General features: G+C 54.0%; 1 protein-coding gene across 1 annotated transcript in view; it reads right to left on the reverse strand.

Annotated features, from left to right (window-relative positions):
- PLA2G4E (phospholipase A2 group IVE) overlaps positions 1-15,504 on the reverse strand; it is a 32,474-nt gene extending 16,970 nt beyond the window's left edge. Inside the window, exons 1-5 of the mRNA XM_045823326.1 lie at positions 15,409-15,504; positions 9,950-10,022; positions 4,282-4,418; positions 2,536-2,667; positions 1,481-1,521 (exon numbers count right to left, since the gene is read on the reverse strand). Of these exons, the coding sequence (XP_045679282.1) occupies positions 1,481-1,521; positions 2,536-2,667; positions 4,282-4,418; positions 9,950-10,022; positions 15,409-15,504 (479 nt within the window). The remainder of the gene's footprint in view (positions 1-1,480; positions 1,522-2,535; positions 2,668-4,281; positions 4,419-9,949; positions 10,023-15,408) is intronic.
- Positions 15,505-16,882: the final 1,378 nt, after the last annotated feature.

The raw sequence follows: 16,882 nt of genomic DNA on the forward strand, positions 1-16,882 counted from the left end.
CATGTTGAGATAGTAGAGCCTTCCTGGTCCTCATGAAAAATATTGGCTTCTGAAACCTTAGCTTCGTAGATTGTCAAGGAGAAAACTGACATGCATTTTAAGTAGAATTTCCAGGAAAAAATAGATTTACAGGTTAGAGGGGTAGAAGAAGATCCACCCCCTGTTCTTTTTTTCTTTAAAGAATAACTGTTCTTTATGTCCAACCAGATCAAATGCAGAGTTATGAGCATAAACAGGCAGCGAGAAAAGGCGGGACCACCCCCTAGAGCAGACGTAAAGAGTGCTGGCAGAGAAGCCGACCCATTCTCCGTTCTGTGCTTTGCTTCGTTTGTACGTTTAACAAACAGGCAGAAGGGCCTGGTGAACAAGAAGGTTACCCTTAGCAGTACGCCTGAGCCCAAGATGACCATGTCTCCAGATCAACTCTTAGTACCAATTTTGGCCTATTTTATTTTGCAAGCTCCTTTCTAATTCAGCCAAGGATTTCCTCCCCTAAAATTCCTGTCAGGTTAAGACCTGGAGAAGAGAGCCCAGATTTTCTCTAGTGTGAAACAGTGCTGATTTTTAAGTTGTCAATCAGCTGTTGACGGGAAATGAGGCGCCTCAAATACGGCAATTCCTCACTTAATGTCCCCTTTAGGTTCGTGGGACTGTGGTGAAAGACTGTAACAAAACCAATTTCAACATAAGCTGATGGAAGTAAACAAGAGTTCAGGTTCTATATCACCTTATCATTATAACAAAATGACAAATGACGCTGAGACATTATCTGGAGACCTACTGCAGTTCCGAGGGCCCTGGGCCCTCTCTGAGGGGACTGTGACAAGCCCCCTGTTCTAGCTCATTCCTCTTGTCCTCTGTCCCTGGCTGATATCCAGGGATCTCAGCTCTGCCAGGGCTCTGAGGAGGGGAGCAGCCAGCTGTCCTGGGGCAGGCTCGTCCCCCAGGCAGGGACCTGCTGCCCTTTCTCACTGCCCCTGCTCTTCCTTCTCTCTCTGTCCTCTTGTCCTTCTCATCCTCCAGCTCTTGACCCAATTCCACTTTCAGCCAGACCTCCAGAACCCTGGGTCATTCTTCTCATTGAACATGATGGGGAATATCTTCATCTGTTGTGTCAGAGACCCTCTGTGACTGGGTCCCAGAGTTGGCTGCAGAGGGGGCCAGGGGCCAGCCTCTGCTCTAAGCCAAGGTTTGGGGGAGTTCGGTCTAACAGTCCTGGGTCAAGGAGGAGACCCCTTGGTCCTGACCTGTTTCTCAGCCTGATGTCAGCAGAACAGGGTGAGTAGGGGTGGGGCCCAGGCATCTGGGTATTTAGAAGCTCCCAAGGATTCTAACACACAGTGAGGAGTCTGAGGCGAGAACGGGGGGAGAATGGAAGAGGGGAAGATGCAAACATGTAAGCCAGGCTCTGAAAAGCAACTTGGGGGGGTTAGGACCCTTGGGGACCCCCCCTCAGGGTCAGGGGCTGGGGCCTACTCACCTCTTATCCAGCAGGAACTCCACCTCCAGCTCCTCTATGCCCTACAGGAGGAGGAAGGGAGGGCGCTGTGAGCTGTGAGCAGCCCCAGGAGCCTCCGTGAGCTGCCCGGCCTTCCCATGAAGCTGTCTTGCTGATATGGAGTGGGGGCAGCTGCTCCTGGCTCTGGTTGTCCCCTCTGCCTCCTGCTGTCCCTAAGTCTTTGACTTCAAGAACATCACTGACCACCCAGGGGAGGGTCAGGGTATGGAGATGACCCCCAGCCCCAGCATTCAAACTCTTCTGCCCCAGAATATTTCCCTTTCATCTTGTATCCCCATTGCTCTACTTCACATCTCTCTCCTGCCTTCCCGAAGGGCTGTGCAGGGGGCAGGGAGAGCTGTGATGCTGCCCCTGGAAAGTTCAACACCGAAGGGAGGGGGCCCCTTCCCTGCCTATTCCTTTACACTTCCTGCTGTGCAACTTCAGGCAAGTTGGGACTCGCTGGACCTTAATTTCCCCACTGAAATGTAATCCAGGTGAGGGCAGGGACACTCCGACCCTGACGTGTCCCCAGTGCCTGGCCCATAGTGGGCGTTCAAGTATTTGTTGAGTGGTCGAATCTATTGTATAACTTCCTGGTCCTTCCCAGCTCTGACTCTCTCTGATTTGCAGATTTGCCCTCCTTCACTGTCATCTGTCCTCTGTCCCCTCAGGCTATCCTGGCAACAGGACTCTGAGGGAAGGAACAAAGGCAATCAACACTTACTGCATCTCCACTTAGTACTGTGAACAGTGCAAGGTGCCTTAGTCACAGTTCCCCACTTAAGTCTCACATTGTCTCTGTGTGATAGGTACTAACATCACCATTGTAGAGAGAAGGAAAAAGAACTCAGAGGAATTAAATAATTCCCACAAGGTCATAGTGCTAGTAAGCTCTAGCACTGGGGTTTGGATCAGCAGTCGTCTTCCCCTGACTTGGCTGTTACACAGAGAGGAAGCCTGTGGAAAGGCATCATGGGAATGACCAGCAGCTCCTCATGAGGCAGGAGGCTGAGGGGCTTGGCAGCCACACCCACCTCCGGGTTGAGTGGGAACTTCACATGGGTCTTCTTCCTGAAGCAGAGCTTGGTGAGGTCATAGAGAACTGTCAAGAGATGGTCATCTGGTGTTGTTGTGTCTTCATCACAGACGCTCAGCTCTAGCACGTTCTAGGAGAGGCGGCAGGGCACAAGTGTGTTCACAAAGTTTGCATGGACCTGTTGACCTGTTCCCGTTGACCTCAGTCCTACCAAGGAGGTGGGTCTGAGGATCAGAGACCAGCACAAAGGTCCCTGCTCAGGTGTGGGAGGCATTTGTAGGGAAATGAGTTTACAGAGGAAAGTGTCTACTCCACCCTTTCCAGTTCTCTGAAGCCTTCCTGCCCTCTGCTCTGACTCCCCTGTTGGAGCATTTGGCAAGCTTGGCAGGGGCCTGTGAAATGTCTGGGACTTCATTTTACCTGAGGGAAGGGAAGAAGGGCAGAGCAAGCAAGATTCCTGCCAAGATATGGAATGTGTTCAGCTCTGGGGCCTCAGAGCTGGGGGCCACAGAGCTCCTGTGGTGTTAGAAAGCCCAGATCAGGGGAGCTAGCATCTGAACACGCCAGGGGAGTGACGTGCCAAAGGTTATAGGCATTCTGACACTTGATGGGGCTGGGGTCAGGAACTCCATCCTTTGGCTCATTGGCTCCAATGAGGTCTTAAAGATGGTCCCAAGGCAGCATGTCAAGAATTGAGCACCTACTCTGTCATCTGACTGAACTCTGAGGTCAATGGTCTCAGGTGACACGGGTTAACCTCTGAGGTCCCTTGTTCTAAGGATCCTGGGGGATGCGGGTTGGGACTGGGTTTGCCTCTTTGGTCCCTATTTGTACTTAGAACACCTGAGGTGGTTCTGAGCTCTGGCAGCTGAGTGAGATCTGTTGACCTTGTAATTACTGGAAACCCAGGTATGACCCAGAACCAACCCAGGAGCCCCCTAGGTCTTTAGACAAAGGAAGCTCCAATTCTAATTTCAAGATGGCCAGGTGAGCCCACATCAAAATCCCCTTCTTTCACCAGAACCATGTGTATGATAAATATTTTTAAAGCAATAAATATAAAAAGTACTTGGCATGAAACAGAAAGAGAGAAGCATGTCTAATGTATGAAACCAGTAAGCTGGAGAGAGCTCCCAAGTCTCAAATGTCCCAAGGCTGGTTGATGCCTCCATGATGAGGCCAAGTTTCTCTCAAGGAGCACTCTGCTGAGGCTGTCACAACTTCGTGTGCTCAAGGAGATGCAAACTTGACTCAGAGTCCCCACATCTCTGAATAGGACCAACACCATTAAGTAGATCAACAAATGGAAGAACACACACCCAAAGAATTAGGAATAATAGAGCAATCTAAAAAGATTAACATAGAGAAAGCCCTCTGCCTAGAATTAGGCTGGCCTTGGACCTAGTGAATAGGATGGTTCTTCCCTTTGGTGTCTTCTCCTGCTTGGAGTGTGTTTTGGAAGGTGCTGGAAACTCTCTGTTTGGAGGCAGGAGACACCCAGTTCCAGAAACAATCAGGTAGAAGGACAAGAGAGATGGGAAAGAAGGCGGGAGGATAGGCAGATGCAGAGAGGGACAACTAAGAGACGGGCTGAAGGGAGTGGGTGGGTGAGACCACAGGTCAAGCAGGCAGAAGGAAAGACAAATGGGCATAAGAAGGACATGTGGACAAAGAGAAGGATGAACTTGCAAGGAGGGGAATGGAAATGCCCCCCGGGCAGGTGGGGGCAGTTTCTCCATCTCACCTTCACTTGGCTCTGGATCTGGAAACTGAAGCTTTCGTTCCACTCTGGGTTTGGGCAGTTGGAGATGGTCCTAGTCCTCAGCTTCTCGTGAGAAGCGGTGGGCAGGGAGAGGCTCACATAGCAGTCTGTCTGGCTCACTGTCCAATAAAGACAAACGGGGGAAAGAGCAAGTTGTCAGCCCAGGTCCAGACTGGAGAGAGTGTGGAGTCAGAAGGGAAGGAACTTCAGGCAAGTCACTTCCAGAGCAAGAAGGCCTTGTCTCAGCTTCGAGTCCCCCCTTCCCCCTGACTCATGAGTCTGACTCTGCAGAGACTTTTGTCCCAGAACCCTGAGAAGGTCACAGACTGCAGGCTAGGGGTTTCACAGAGGGGAACCCAGGTCTCACTGACTGTTCTCACAGACACAGTTGCCTTCTGGCTCTTATCAGAAGCACCCTGGCTCTCTGGTCTGGGACAAGGGCATGGTGCACAGTTTTCTCTCTGCCAGGGAAAGATCTGGAGGACCAGCCCCAAAGAGTCCAGTAACCCAGTTACCTCTTCCATTCACCCAAGGCACCAGGGAAACAAAAGTAGGTCTCAGCCCTTCCTCTGGGCTGAGGAGAAGCAAGGATTAGAAGGGACTCAGTCTGTTGTCAGTCAGCCCAGAGGGCCCCCGTGGGAAAGTGCTTGGGAAGAACACACTATTCAGCAGGATCTAGGAGGAGGAATCACCACCAACACATGACTAAACATCTCAGCTGCAATGCTGGGTTCTTCATGCCTACGCTGGTCTTCCAGCATGCGTTATGTGACCCAACAAACCCTCACATCAGAAGCCACATGCTTTTTTTTTTTTTAATTTGAAATGAACAACCCAAGTGAGCTGATGCTGGCTGTGGTCTGGAGAAGGGACAGAAGCTGTCATCCCAGTAGGCCCTCCCAAAGTGGAAAAAGTCCTCCTAGGTCTTTTGGTGGGAGCACCAGAAGTCATAGGGTGAAAAATAGCAACCCAGCCTGGCTCCCCACTTCCATTCCACCTGGGAGGGGGAGGAAGGGATGCCATGACTGCCCCGGTCACTCCCCTGGCAACCTGCTGGGCCAATTCCCAGGGTTCACACCAGATATATAGGAAATGAGAAAAGGCAATGGTTTTCAGTGTCAGAGAGTTCTCTGGGTGGCAACGCTGCTGTGGGCATGGGCGTCCTGCACTGATAGGACTGGTGCAAACTAGTTTGGAGTTGTCACTAGTGATGCCCTGTGAGAGTGGAACCAGAGATGTACCCCTGGACTGATGAGTTCCTGCATCGTCACTACCCTGAGAACTTTGTCAGAGTTAGTAACCGCAGATTGCATCACAGGTATCCCTAGCTCCTGATTTTCCCCCAGTGTCCGGTTAATCTTTGAGGGCTTACCACTCAGTGAATAGGCATTCACAGCCCTCCTCCTGCTGAATAAAGTTGAGGCAACACTGTCCTTTACAGGTCATAATCATCATTTAATCCAGACACAAAGAATGACCAACACCAAACACAATGGGAAAAAAAAAGACCTCATCACCCCCATCATCCCCTCCATGCCTAATCTGCTACTTTTCAATGTCAACTCAGCTGTTCAGGCCAGACACCAAGTATTGTCCTTGACTCCTGCATCGAGCCGCTTCAGCTCCTTTGACCCCTCCAGCCCCCCATATCTCCTCACTGCCACTGACTGTCATTGGCTCTGCCTTGATGCTGGCCTCCTTCACCTCTGCTGCCTCCTTTCCCACTGGGCGCCTTGTCTTCTGTCTTGCCCTACCCGAATCTCTTCGCTCAAGAGAAACCAGAGGCATCTTTTTGGATCTGACCATGTCACTCCCCAGTTGAAGAGCCTTTAACGGCTCCCATCTGCCCTCAGGAAGGAGTCCCACCCACTCGACATGGCTGCCCCTGCCAACTTCCCCAGACTCAGGCTTATCTTCGCACCCTCCCTGCACCCCAGCCCCCACCCTGCCCCCCAGTACACACATACATGCATATACGCGCATCTGTATGCACACACACAGGTGCACCCGTGCTTACACTTGCACTCGAGACTCCAGTCAAAACCAATCACTGTAGATCTCAGAAGGTACTGTGCTGTTCTATCATTCCTTCTGCCCAGAATACGCTTCCACTTTCACCTCGTTTTCCCCTTGGCTGGCCCCTTTAGATTTCAGAAGGAACTTCCTCTGGAAGCCTTCCCCAAGCCCCCAGGTCTGGGCCAAGTGCCCCTCCTAGCCCAGAGCCCTCTGTTCTTCTCCCGGTGGATCACTGGCTGACAGTTCACCTTGGACATTGGCATGGTTGTGCTGAAACCATGTGTCAGCACTTAGTAGGCAATTGTTGAGTAAATGAATGAATGTAAAAGCCAAACTTCCTGCTGTTGGGCTGCATCAGTAAACCCAGAAAGTCTGGCTGAGTCACTGCAGACATAGGTAAGCAGGTTGGCATGCCTAATCCCTCTGCCCAGAGAGAGGCTCCCTGGGGACCTGCTCAGTCATCCTGGATCTCTCCTGTGGCTCCTTTTGGACCCTGACCCCTTCTCCTCAGCTTGTAACACTCTCCTTGGGTCTGCCCCCGCACAACAGAAGCCTACAGGCAGTGACTCCAACCCATTTGCATAGCATGACATAATGGGCCCGATAAAGGCCCTTTCCCCCTAAAATCCCTTTCCTATCATCAGTCCATGCCTAAAATTCTCCTATTAATCACATTAAATAAGCCTCAGTATTACTGGCCTGGAAGAGACAGAGTTGATCGGATACCCACACTTCAAGTGTTAATTCATCTTTCAGTCCTTTTGCAGAGAGCTGTTCCCACCTCTTCCCCATAAGTTGGGAAGAAGGAACATGCAGCCCAGAGAAGAGGTAATCTGGGGGAGGAGGGATGATGGAAGAAATCTGGATGGCAATAAGGGACAGGTGTCCTTAGCCGACTGTGAGGACAGTGACCGTTGTGTCTGCAATGCGAAATGGCTAGGCAATGGTGACCCAATTCTGAGAACCTCAGGGTGCAGGGGATTTCCTAGGCATAGACGCCTTCTAATCCTCGTTCCCTGTGGAGTGACAGAGGGCTTGGTCACCTGAGTGACATGTATCCTTTCTTGGAACATGGGCGGCCCAAATGACTCAATGATCTCCACAGAGGACGAGAGCACTGTCTCCCTAATACCTCTGGAGACACCTGCCTCACCTCCCTTCGGGGCTGGTTTGCATTCTAATTTATTTTCCCAAGAGGAGGGAAAACATTTGACAGCTGGGAGGTTTCTTGGCTGACCACCGCCTAGTTCTGGCCGGGTCTGTGTGGCACGCTCCCTGGTGAGGGGGTCATTCCTGAATCTCATCCCTCAATCTCTTCTCTTTCAGGCTCCTTCAACTCTTGGAAACCTTTGGAGACACACATTAGAGGTTGAACCAGAGAGGAACATGCTTTTGATACAAGACAGAGGGAACAATTTGGGGTGAGGGTAGCCCAGAACCTGGGAGACCTCAGGGTAGTTAGTCTCCAACCTTACCAGCTAAGGCAGCAACAGGGCCCTGTGACGGCAGTGGGGACCAGACTTGGCGGGACGGCTGGCTCCCCTAGGCACTGTGCACGCCCCCAACCCCGCTCCTCAGGGGAATGGAGGAAACACAAACAACGAGGGGTGCTCGCAGGGGACCAGGTACCCTCAGAAGGCAGCCTGTGAGCCAAGGTGTGTGTAAGGAAGGCGGGAAAAGGGGTGGGGGAGCCAGACCTCAGCCCGTTTCTGTGGCTGTCTGCCCTCCAGCCCCCGATCTCTCATCGGGGGCATGGCAGGGAGAAGACAGGAAGGCCCTGGACAGTGGGCAGATCTGTGCATGCAGGTGTATGCATGCCGCGTGACCCGCAGGGCTGGGACAGACACACCTGGAGGGGGTGGAGGCAGGTGCAAGCAGCTGTGGGTGTGAGCGCTGTGGCTGTCCCTGGGGGAGGGGTCAGGGGAAGTGTGGTGTGGACATTGAAGGGGAAAGAGTCGGCCAGGCCCCAAGCCCATGGGACACTTCCACACTCCTGAGATCACCCACTGATGGGCTGGAAGGCCTTGAGAAGCCTGCCGATCAACCACTGGCCCTTTCGGCAGAGCTCGTCCCAAGAAGGACACTGGCTAGAACTGCTCCCGCTGGAATAGGCTCTGTACTCACCGCCCAGGGAGCCTGAATCTAGCCTGATCCCTTTGCTTTCTCCGGGCCCAGGGCCCTCCCCCGCCCGCCTCCACGCTCATCCCTGCACGTCAAGTTTCTCAGCCTCTCCCCACCTCTGCTGCAGCACAGCTTGCGCGGTAGCCCTGGAGAAGTCACGCAATCCCTTCCTCCAGGGCTCAGGCACGCAGCGCTCGGATCCTGGCGTTTCCGCTGCCCGGCGTCCCCGCCCCCACCACCGGCCCCAGCCTCCTTCTCCCGGCTGGTCCCTTCTACTCCCCAGCTCTCCGGACCTGGGATCAAACACTTTCCTCAACCGTCGTGTGCAAAGTGGGCCTCACAGCACTACCCTCGGTTGTCGGGAGGATCGTGAGCTGTTTGGACGTCTGGCCCTACGCTGGCGCCAGCGGGCGCTCTGGGGAGACATCCCCCTCTCCCCTTCAGGACCGCCCCTCCCCAGACTGACTGACGCTCACACCCTGCCCCTCTCAGCCCCAGGGCCCCAGTGCAGCCTTTCTTAGCCACTCGCAGTTTCCAGCGTCCTCCTCCGGGTCTTAAGTTCTGTAGTGACAAGATTAGAAAGCCATGTTCTCAGACTCTTCTGCAGCCACTCTCGGCTGATTTGTCTCCCTCTGTTAGGAGGTACACTCGGTGTCACCGTCTGTGTGTTCCCAGCCCCTCTGAGTTGGACCTGAGTCTAGCGAAGCCGGGGGAAGCCTGGCAGCTGTTGGGCTATTCTTGTGTGGTCACCAGGGTGTGGGGACATCCCCTCAGCGGTGGGACTGAGTTTTCTCCTCCTTGAGGTCCAAGCTTCCTCTCAGAAGGGGTGGGGGGTGGAGATGAGGGAGGCATGGGGGGCTTTTGGTTCCCCTGATCTTCTGAAATGCCCCCCAAAGACAGTTATGGGGGGAGCATTCTGTCCACTCAGATGCTATCATTTCTTCCTGAAGCCAGAGACTCCCCTGGGTCCCCATGGCCTGGGAATGCCGCAGGGGCTGGGACGAAGGTAAAGTTAAGGCTTCAGGAAAACACTGTATGAACAGCCCTGGTGAGTCAAACCACATCGTGGGGCTGAACTGCAGGGCTGGGGAGCAAGGGGACCAGGCCGGCAGCAGGCCCCCTGTTGCCTAAGGGTCTCTCCTTCACCCCAAACAGCCCTAAACTCATGCAGAAGCAAGGAGTGCCCAGCACGGGGGAAGCTGGGGCTCCTGGAAATGGATACTGGGGGTGGGGCACTGGGAAGAGAGGGCAAGGTGGGCAGCACCCTTGGGTGCGGGCAGATGCAGGGGCTGGCAGTGCCAAGGTTGCAGCTAGTAGGAGGAGCCAGAAATTTGATATAAACCCCAAAGTCTGAAATACAACATGAGTGTAAAACACACACACACACACACACACACACACACACACACACACATGGGCACACACAGAAACACCTGACCATGTCTCCAGCCCAGGCCTCTCTCCATCCAGGCCCTACAGGCAGAGAAGGAGGGAAGGAGAGGAGGGTACTCACCCCTATCGGCCTGTCGGACGTTTTTCATCCGGATGACCCTCACCGTTAGCAGGTAGCATGGGGACAGCCCCTCCTGTGGAGTGAGAGGACGGGAGACTCACTGTCCAGACGGCCATGGCAGGTGGCCCAGACAGAGAGTAGCTTAAGCTGGCCGCAGGCTCCTGCTGCCCGGACTCCAGAAGCCTCCCCAGAGTCAGTCCGCATTGCTGGGCCCCGGAGGACTCCCTGGTCCCCAGGGGGCCCCAGGCACGGAGGTGGGGGTTTTCTCCTCGTCCCTCTCTCAGCCAGCACGCCCTGGAAGGGGGGCAGCTTCACACCTGTTCCGTCCATGTCTTTTCTGTTTGAATCTTGGGACTTGAAGCCCTTGCTCTGAAACTTTTACCCTGGCTTAGGTGAGTCTTCGTACCATCGACTCCCAGCCCAGGCCCACAGCAGATGCCACTGGGCTCCTCCAATTCTCCAAACAGCTGAGATCACAGAGGCCCCTGAATGTGAGCCTTTACAGCACACAGGACACTCCTGTTGCTAAAGTCACTTTACATCTTTTTAATAGGATGCAGTTCTTCTGTATTTAAAATAATATTGGAGTTTGGAAAAAACAAAACTCCAATACTAAAAGTATGAAGAAAAACAGAATCCCCATAATCTTACCACTCAAAAATTATTATTATCATCATTAATTTTTTAAATATTATGACTTTTATTTTCAACTCAGACTGTCTACACATAGCTCATCTGCCTTGGCTACTATCAGAGGTAATAATATTTGTAATAGCTAGCATCTATTGAACACTTACTATTTGTCAGACACCTTTCTTAGTTTCTAATCCTCATTAGACCTTTGTAAGAGAGGTGTTGATATCTTTTTTACAATTGAGATGTGACTGACGTGTAACACTGCGCTAATTTTAGGCGTACAACACACCAACTTGTATATATATATATATATATATATATATATACATCTATGTATGTTACGATATGATCGCTCCAGTAAGCTGAGTTAGCACCCATTACCACATATGGTTACAATTGTTTTACTTGTTATGAGCATTGTTGTCATTTTGAGGTCTGTCCTTCCAGCCTCTTCTGGGGCTTAATCCTAACCAGCAGCAGCAGAATGATGGGTGTTGCTGAGGTCCTGAGATAGATGTGCGGTCACTTTTAGGGTCTTTTCCTGCTCTATCCCCAACATCCGCCTCAAAATCAGAACAGAAGCCGGTCTGGCGGTCATGTACAGTTCCTTTGAAGGGTTCCTTTTGTGAGGCGAACTCTGAAATGTTGAAGGTCTTCATGGCCAATACCTGGCTCTAACAGGATTCTGTTTTGAGCGCTATAACTTGAGCCAAAGGCCACACAAACCGTTTCTTTTCTGGATCTAGAGACATGGCTGTGGCCTTCGGCCAGACCCTCTTGGGCACACTGGGGTCCTTCCTTCTCACTCCCCACCTGGGCAGAGCGGTATCATGGTCCCATCTGGTGCTGAAGGAGGAGTCAGCTTTCAGGCAGGCAGACGGTTCCAGCAAAGCCTGTTCCCACTGACCCACTTCCTCAGAGGGCAACACGAGGCTCCCATTGGGAAGCCACCCCAGGCTTCAGCCAGGCAGGGGTCCGTCCTCAGGGGTATTTCATAGTGTTGAAGGTCTCCGAACCCATGGCCCCAGTCCTCTTGGCCCCCACTACCCATCTTCTGCCTTCAGGAGGGCTGCCCCCGCCCTTGCCTGGCTCTCTCCTGTCTTCCCTGGGAGGGAACGAGCCTTTGCGGTTTCCCACAGGCCCTCCCCTGAGGTGCCTGCACCTTCCAGGGAAAGCTCTCTGCCGTCATCTTCCCTGATAACTTCAATGACCGTAGACCGTTTCCTCCTACTCGAACTCAGCCACAATGACCACACCAGCTACCAGCTGCTGAGTGTTGTGTGTATAACCTCTGTGTGTTGTCTTGCTCAAACCCAACAACACCCCACGGAGCAGTTATTATTGGCTCACTTCACAGATGGAGAATCTGAGCCTACGTCCTTCGACTTCTGGCACTCAGCGAGGATCAGAGGGGCCCAGGTTTGAATCCAGTTCTAATTCTTAGTCCCAGGCTCCTAACCACGACCTTGCTGCCATCTCTCCTGAAAGCAGCCCCCGGCGCACACGCAGGCAGGTGCGGCTCACCCTCACTGATCTCCTCTTCCTCTCGCTCTTAGGATCTATGATGAGAATCTATTTTTTTCTGACAGATTCTTCTTTTTACCCTGAATTTCCCTGAAGCCGCCAAAGAGCCCCAAGCCCTGGCCATTTTCCCATTTGCCATGCTCTAAGAGGCCACACCCTCTGTCTCTTTTTGAAAAAGGCAGGCACATCAGAGCCGGAAGTGTTCTTGGAGAACTTTCCATTTTCTCGTAGCCACCGAGGGCTCCTTGCCGTCCACCTGGAGCTTCCGATTACACCTTCCAGCCCAGGCTTTTGCAGGAGACGCCCAATTTCAAAGCCCCCTACAAAGTCCTCTTGCGTCTCCCAGCAGGTGGACAGGGTGCAGAGGGCCCAGGGGAGGGCGGCAGAGGGAACGGGGCCCTCGAGTCTCGGGCTCAGATGATTTCAGGAGCCAGCACTGTAAAAAATGACCTCCTTGGCTTAAAATGAGTCTTTTGCTCCTGATATAATACGCTTAATTGGAGTGGGGCTAGAGATAAGCACAAATTCGTGGCCCCAGAGGTAACAGATACACAGCAGAAAAATGCAGAAGAACGAAGCCGAGAGTCTGTGACCGTGCAGATGGGAAGCAGAAACCAGTGGGATTAAGAAACCTGAGTTTGTGGGTGGCTTACAGTGTGCCGACAGCAAGGACGTCGGGGACTTGGACAAGCCCATCCCTAGAAACAGGATGCCCTGGTTGAAACACCTGATGGCAGGCATGGCCAGGCCCCGCGCCAGCTGGGCTGCAGCCCTGGAGCAGGGGCAGGCACGAATTCTGCGGTTTGTCAGGCGTTGAAGGGTCCCAGGGTGAGGACAGGGGCACACTCAGAATACTGGAGCTCCAAGCAGGGACTGTTCGGCAAACAGTACAGAAATGCATTTACACACATCAGCAGCCGGCAGAGCTGTGCGGGGAGGATGCGTAGAGAGAAGTTTTCTGGGACACCTTTCCTCAGGCTGCCAACACACGCTGCTTCTAGCTTCTTCCCCAGCCTTGGTCCCTGGGACTGACCTTGCTGGGACTTCATTTCCCTCCAGACCTCCTAGAACAGGGGCATCTGCTCGCTTGTGTGAAAAAGATGTAGCCCCTTGATTTTCAGGAGCGGTTCTTATGCAATCCAACACTAGCCATTCCCACCCTGTCCCTTTATAGTTAGACCTTTCGGTGCAGAGGCTGGAGGACACAATTCATCACCCTCCTCTGGGGTGCCAGGTGCTGACGCCACATGGGGTGCATTGCATCTGTCCTCACCTGGCCTTCCAGCCCTGCTCTGAAGAAGGTACTATTATACCCACTTTGCTGAGAAGACTGTTTAGAGAAGCTGCATCTGACACCGGGTCACACAGCCCAGGGGGGACAGGGCTCAGGTATAGGTCTCCCTGACTGCAGGGCTGCATGCCTTCCAGCAGCCTGGACACTGGCCCTCAACCGTGAATGAACGAAACCAGCTAAAATCTTGCTCCAGGTCACGCCCTAGACCAGTTCACAGCAGAGGCAGGAGTAAAACCCTTAGCTCTCAACTTGGGACTCTCCTTATACCCTAAGAATCTAGCTACCACTACAAAGTAGCCAAAATGTAGTTACAGGTAGTCCCTCAGGGTCAGGCTCCCAGGGAAAGGGGGCGGTGGGGGGGAGGGCCCAACAGCTCTGCTGCAGAAGTGGCAGGTCTGGTGCCCACCCTCGGGTCAGGCACACCCTAACCAGACCAGCCCACAAGGTCTGTGGCACCAATGGCGGGAAGATGGCTCCCCTGGAGCCTGTGGGAACTGCCCTCCCCAGGGCTTCTCAGGGCTGGTCCGGCTAGTGATGCCATCTCCTCCTTTCCAGAAAACTGGGTGGATCCAGCACTTCCTTTCAACACCGTGTCAGAGCTCAGACCAGCCTGGCCATAGCTCCCAGGATGCACAGGCCTGTCCTAAAAGGAGACCATGGGGCAGGGACTCTGTGGGACCATAGAACATTCCTCAGGTAGTCTGAGCAACATCCCAAACCAGGGGTCACCTGCAAGGAGCCGCTATGGCTGTTTTTCTTTTCGCCACCCAGGCTAGGTGACGGGGCAGGGCCAAAAGTCCCAGCTCTGAGTCACAGACCTCCCAGGACCTGAGCCTGGCAGGCACAGTTCTCAGCTGCTCCCCTCCCCACTTGGAGGTAAGCTCTGCTCCTTCTGGGGAGGGACCGCACAGCCCAGCCCAGGCTCTCGGAGACTCGGTAAGACTGGAGAAGGGGGAGCAAGTGCTGACCACCTCTGCCACGAAGCCTTCTCAGACCCACTCTCTCCCTTCCCAGCAGACATCCACTTTTCATCTTGTGTGCTCTCCAGCCAGCTGTTCGCTCTGGAAACCACAGATGTTTGCACATGTGAAGGATTTGCTTTGACCTTCCTAGGACACCCCTGTGACCACAGGAGACTTGCATCTCTGAGACCCTGAGGGCTATTTAGCTGCTAACTAAAATTTCCCAGAGGGCTGTGGGAAATGTGGGCACACCCCTGAAAGCCATGCCTGTTCTGGCCAGGGCAGCAGGGCACCGGCACCATGCAGCACAGAGCTCCCCTCCTGGGGTCTGTGGAGACTGAACAGGGTCTCCATCTCCCACCCCAAAGGACAAGACACTTCCAGGGCATCACTCCTCTCGCTCAGTGATTTAGTGTGGGCTGGGGGAAGGTAAAGGTAATAAGTCGCTGCTGACAGTCCTCGACATGGTGTGCCTAGAGCAAATCAGAGGTGAGATGAGGTAGGAAAGCCAAGGCAGAGCTGGACCAGGACCCTGGCAATCTGACCATGAACCTGGGGCCTCCCTGCCAGGCTCAGAGGAGTTGGGGAGACCCAGGAGTCTTGACCACAGACCCAGGTGAAAGGCTTCTTGGCTGATAGTGACAGGTGGGCAATGTCGCTGACCCTCACCAGGTATCACACCACACGCTGACACAGCATGGCCGTTTCGGATGTCTGCAGGGTAAGTACCTGCTCACTGTGAGGACAGGCCAAACATGGGCCTGCTCCTGGCAGTGCTGAGCCCTGTCCACCTGGCTGCTGGCCCGGCCCCAGGGTGGCCCTGAGCCACTGTATGGCATCTTGTCAAGCTCGTGGGCACCCACAGCTGGGCCAGCCACGGAGGAGCTCCAGTGCCAACTGGGCCAGAACAGGTCCCCAGGTGCTAGGTGGGGCTGCCCCCACAGAGGCACTCCCGTGTCTCTGGAGTCCTCGGTGCCCCAGCCCCCCGAGCCTGTCTCCTGCCCTCAGCTCCTGGCCCCACCCACCCAGCACAGCTTTCTTACCTCCAAGGCACAAGTACCCAAGGGTCTGCCATCTTCTGCTTGGCATGGGTCTGGTAGGTAGTGGGAGATCCAGGCGGGTATCTGCTTCTGGAGCATTGCTGTGGCTCTCCAGCTGGGTGGTGAGGCTGGGAATTTATACTCTGACTCAGAGCTCTGCCCTCTGGATGTCTCTTGGCATTGGCTGGGATTGCCCGGGGAGGGATTAAGGTAGGTAGGCAAGCAGATACGGAGTACCCGCCTGGATCTCGTAGTATCAAGGGATGCTTCTGTCCTCAGATCTTAGAAATGCAGGGACCAGCAGGGGTTCTGACCTTGAGGTCAGCAATCTGCTGACCCTAGAAGCTCAGAATAATCAGCTGTTGGAACAAAGGGTGGCAAGACAAGGGTGCTGACTCTTACAATTTTAGGATAAGTCCCTTCTCGTCAGCTTATTGAGGTCCCAGCTCAGACATGCACCTCTGGGGTGGGGCAGGGGGCATGGTGCCTGCTTTTCGAACTCCACTCAGTCCCATGGCTCAGAGCCAGAGGAGCTGTGGGCAGGGACCTTGTGGAGGCAGGGACCATGGCCAGGGCTCCTAAAGTTAGAGGGTGAAGAAAGAAAACAGTTGCCCAAGTCCTTGGTGAGGAGAGCTGGTCAAGGGCAAGTGCCCCCAGATGCCCTCCTGGGAGGCCAGGAGGAGGGAGGGTGCACCAACCCCTGCCCGGTCTTAGGGCAGCTTAGAGGATGCTCCCGCCCCACCCAGCTGATCCCTATCTCTGCCCTGGTGGATGGCTCACTAGGGGGCCTGGTGAGGTAGCTTCACCTGCTCGGCTGCCCAGCTCGGTATAGTGGGAGTTTCCTGCCTGAGCTGTCGCCTGGGGCCCCACAACCGGCTTTTCTGGCCCGCAGATTAAAGTACATTTATGAAACTGAGGGTGAGATCTGAACACAGGGCTGACTGGGCACAGGGATGGAGCCTGGTCAGTGGTATCTGTGGGACCTGTCCCCCTGCCAGGTGGGGGGTGTCCCCACCCTCCTACCCTCTGCCTGCCAGGCCCTCTGGAAGGGGGATGGGGCCTTGGCTTGGACCCCACCCTGCCCATGTCTTTCCTGCCCCCGACATCTATCCCACTGCCAAGGACACCAACTCAGCACTCACTCCTCTCGGTGGACTAAATTCAATTTAGTTTACACACTTAGTGAGTACGGGCTGCATACATGCTAAGAGAGAAATTCCCTTGAAGTTCCTGGCAATCCATCTGGGGAGCTGAACGCGTCCAGCCCCTCAGAGGCTCAGAGGTGTGAGTCTCCGTGGTAACAGGGGCATCCTAGGAGGGTGAGTACAAACCCTTCACTGGTGTAACCCTCTGTGGTCGCCAGGGCTTGCAGCTGGCTAGAGAGCACAGAAGATGAAAAGTGGGTGTCTGCTGGGAAGGGAGAGAGTGGGTCTGAGAAGATTGGCATCTGAATTGGGTCTTAGAGGACGGCAAAGAT

The sequence above is a fragment of the Phyllostomus hastatus genome, unplaced genomic scaffold (assembly GCF_019186645.2).
Source record: "Phyllostomus hastatus isolate PE091 unplaced genomic scaffold, TTU_PhHast_1.1 phas_scaffold_501, whole genome shotgun sequence".
Lineage (NCBI taxonomy): Eukaryota > Metazoa > Chordata > Mammalia > Chiroptera > Phyllostomidae > Phyllostomus > Phyllostomus hastatus.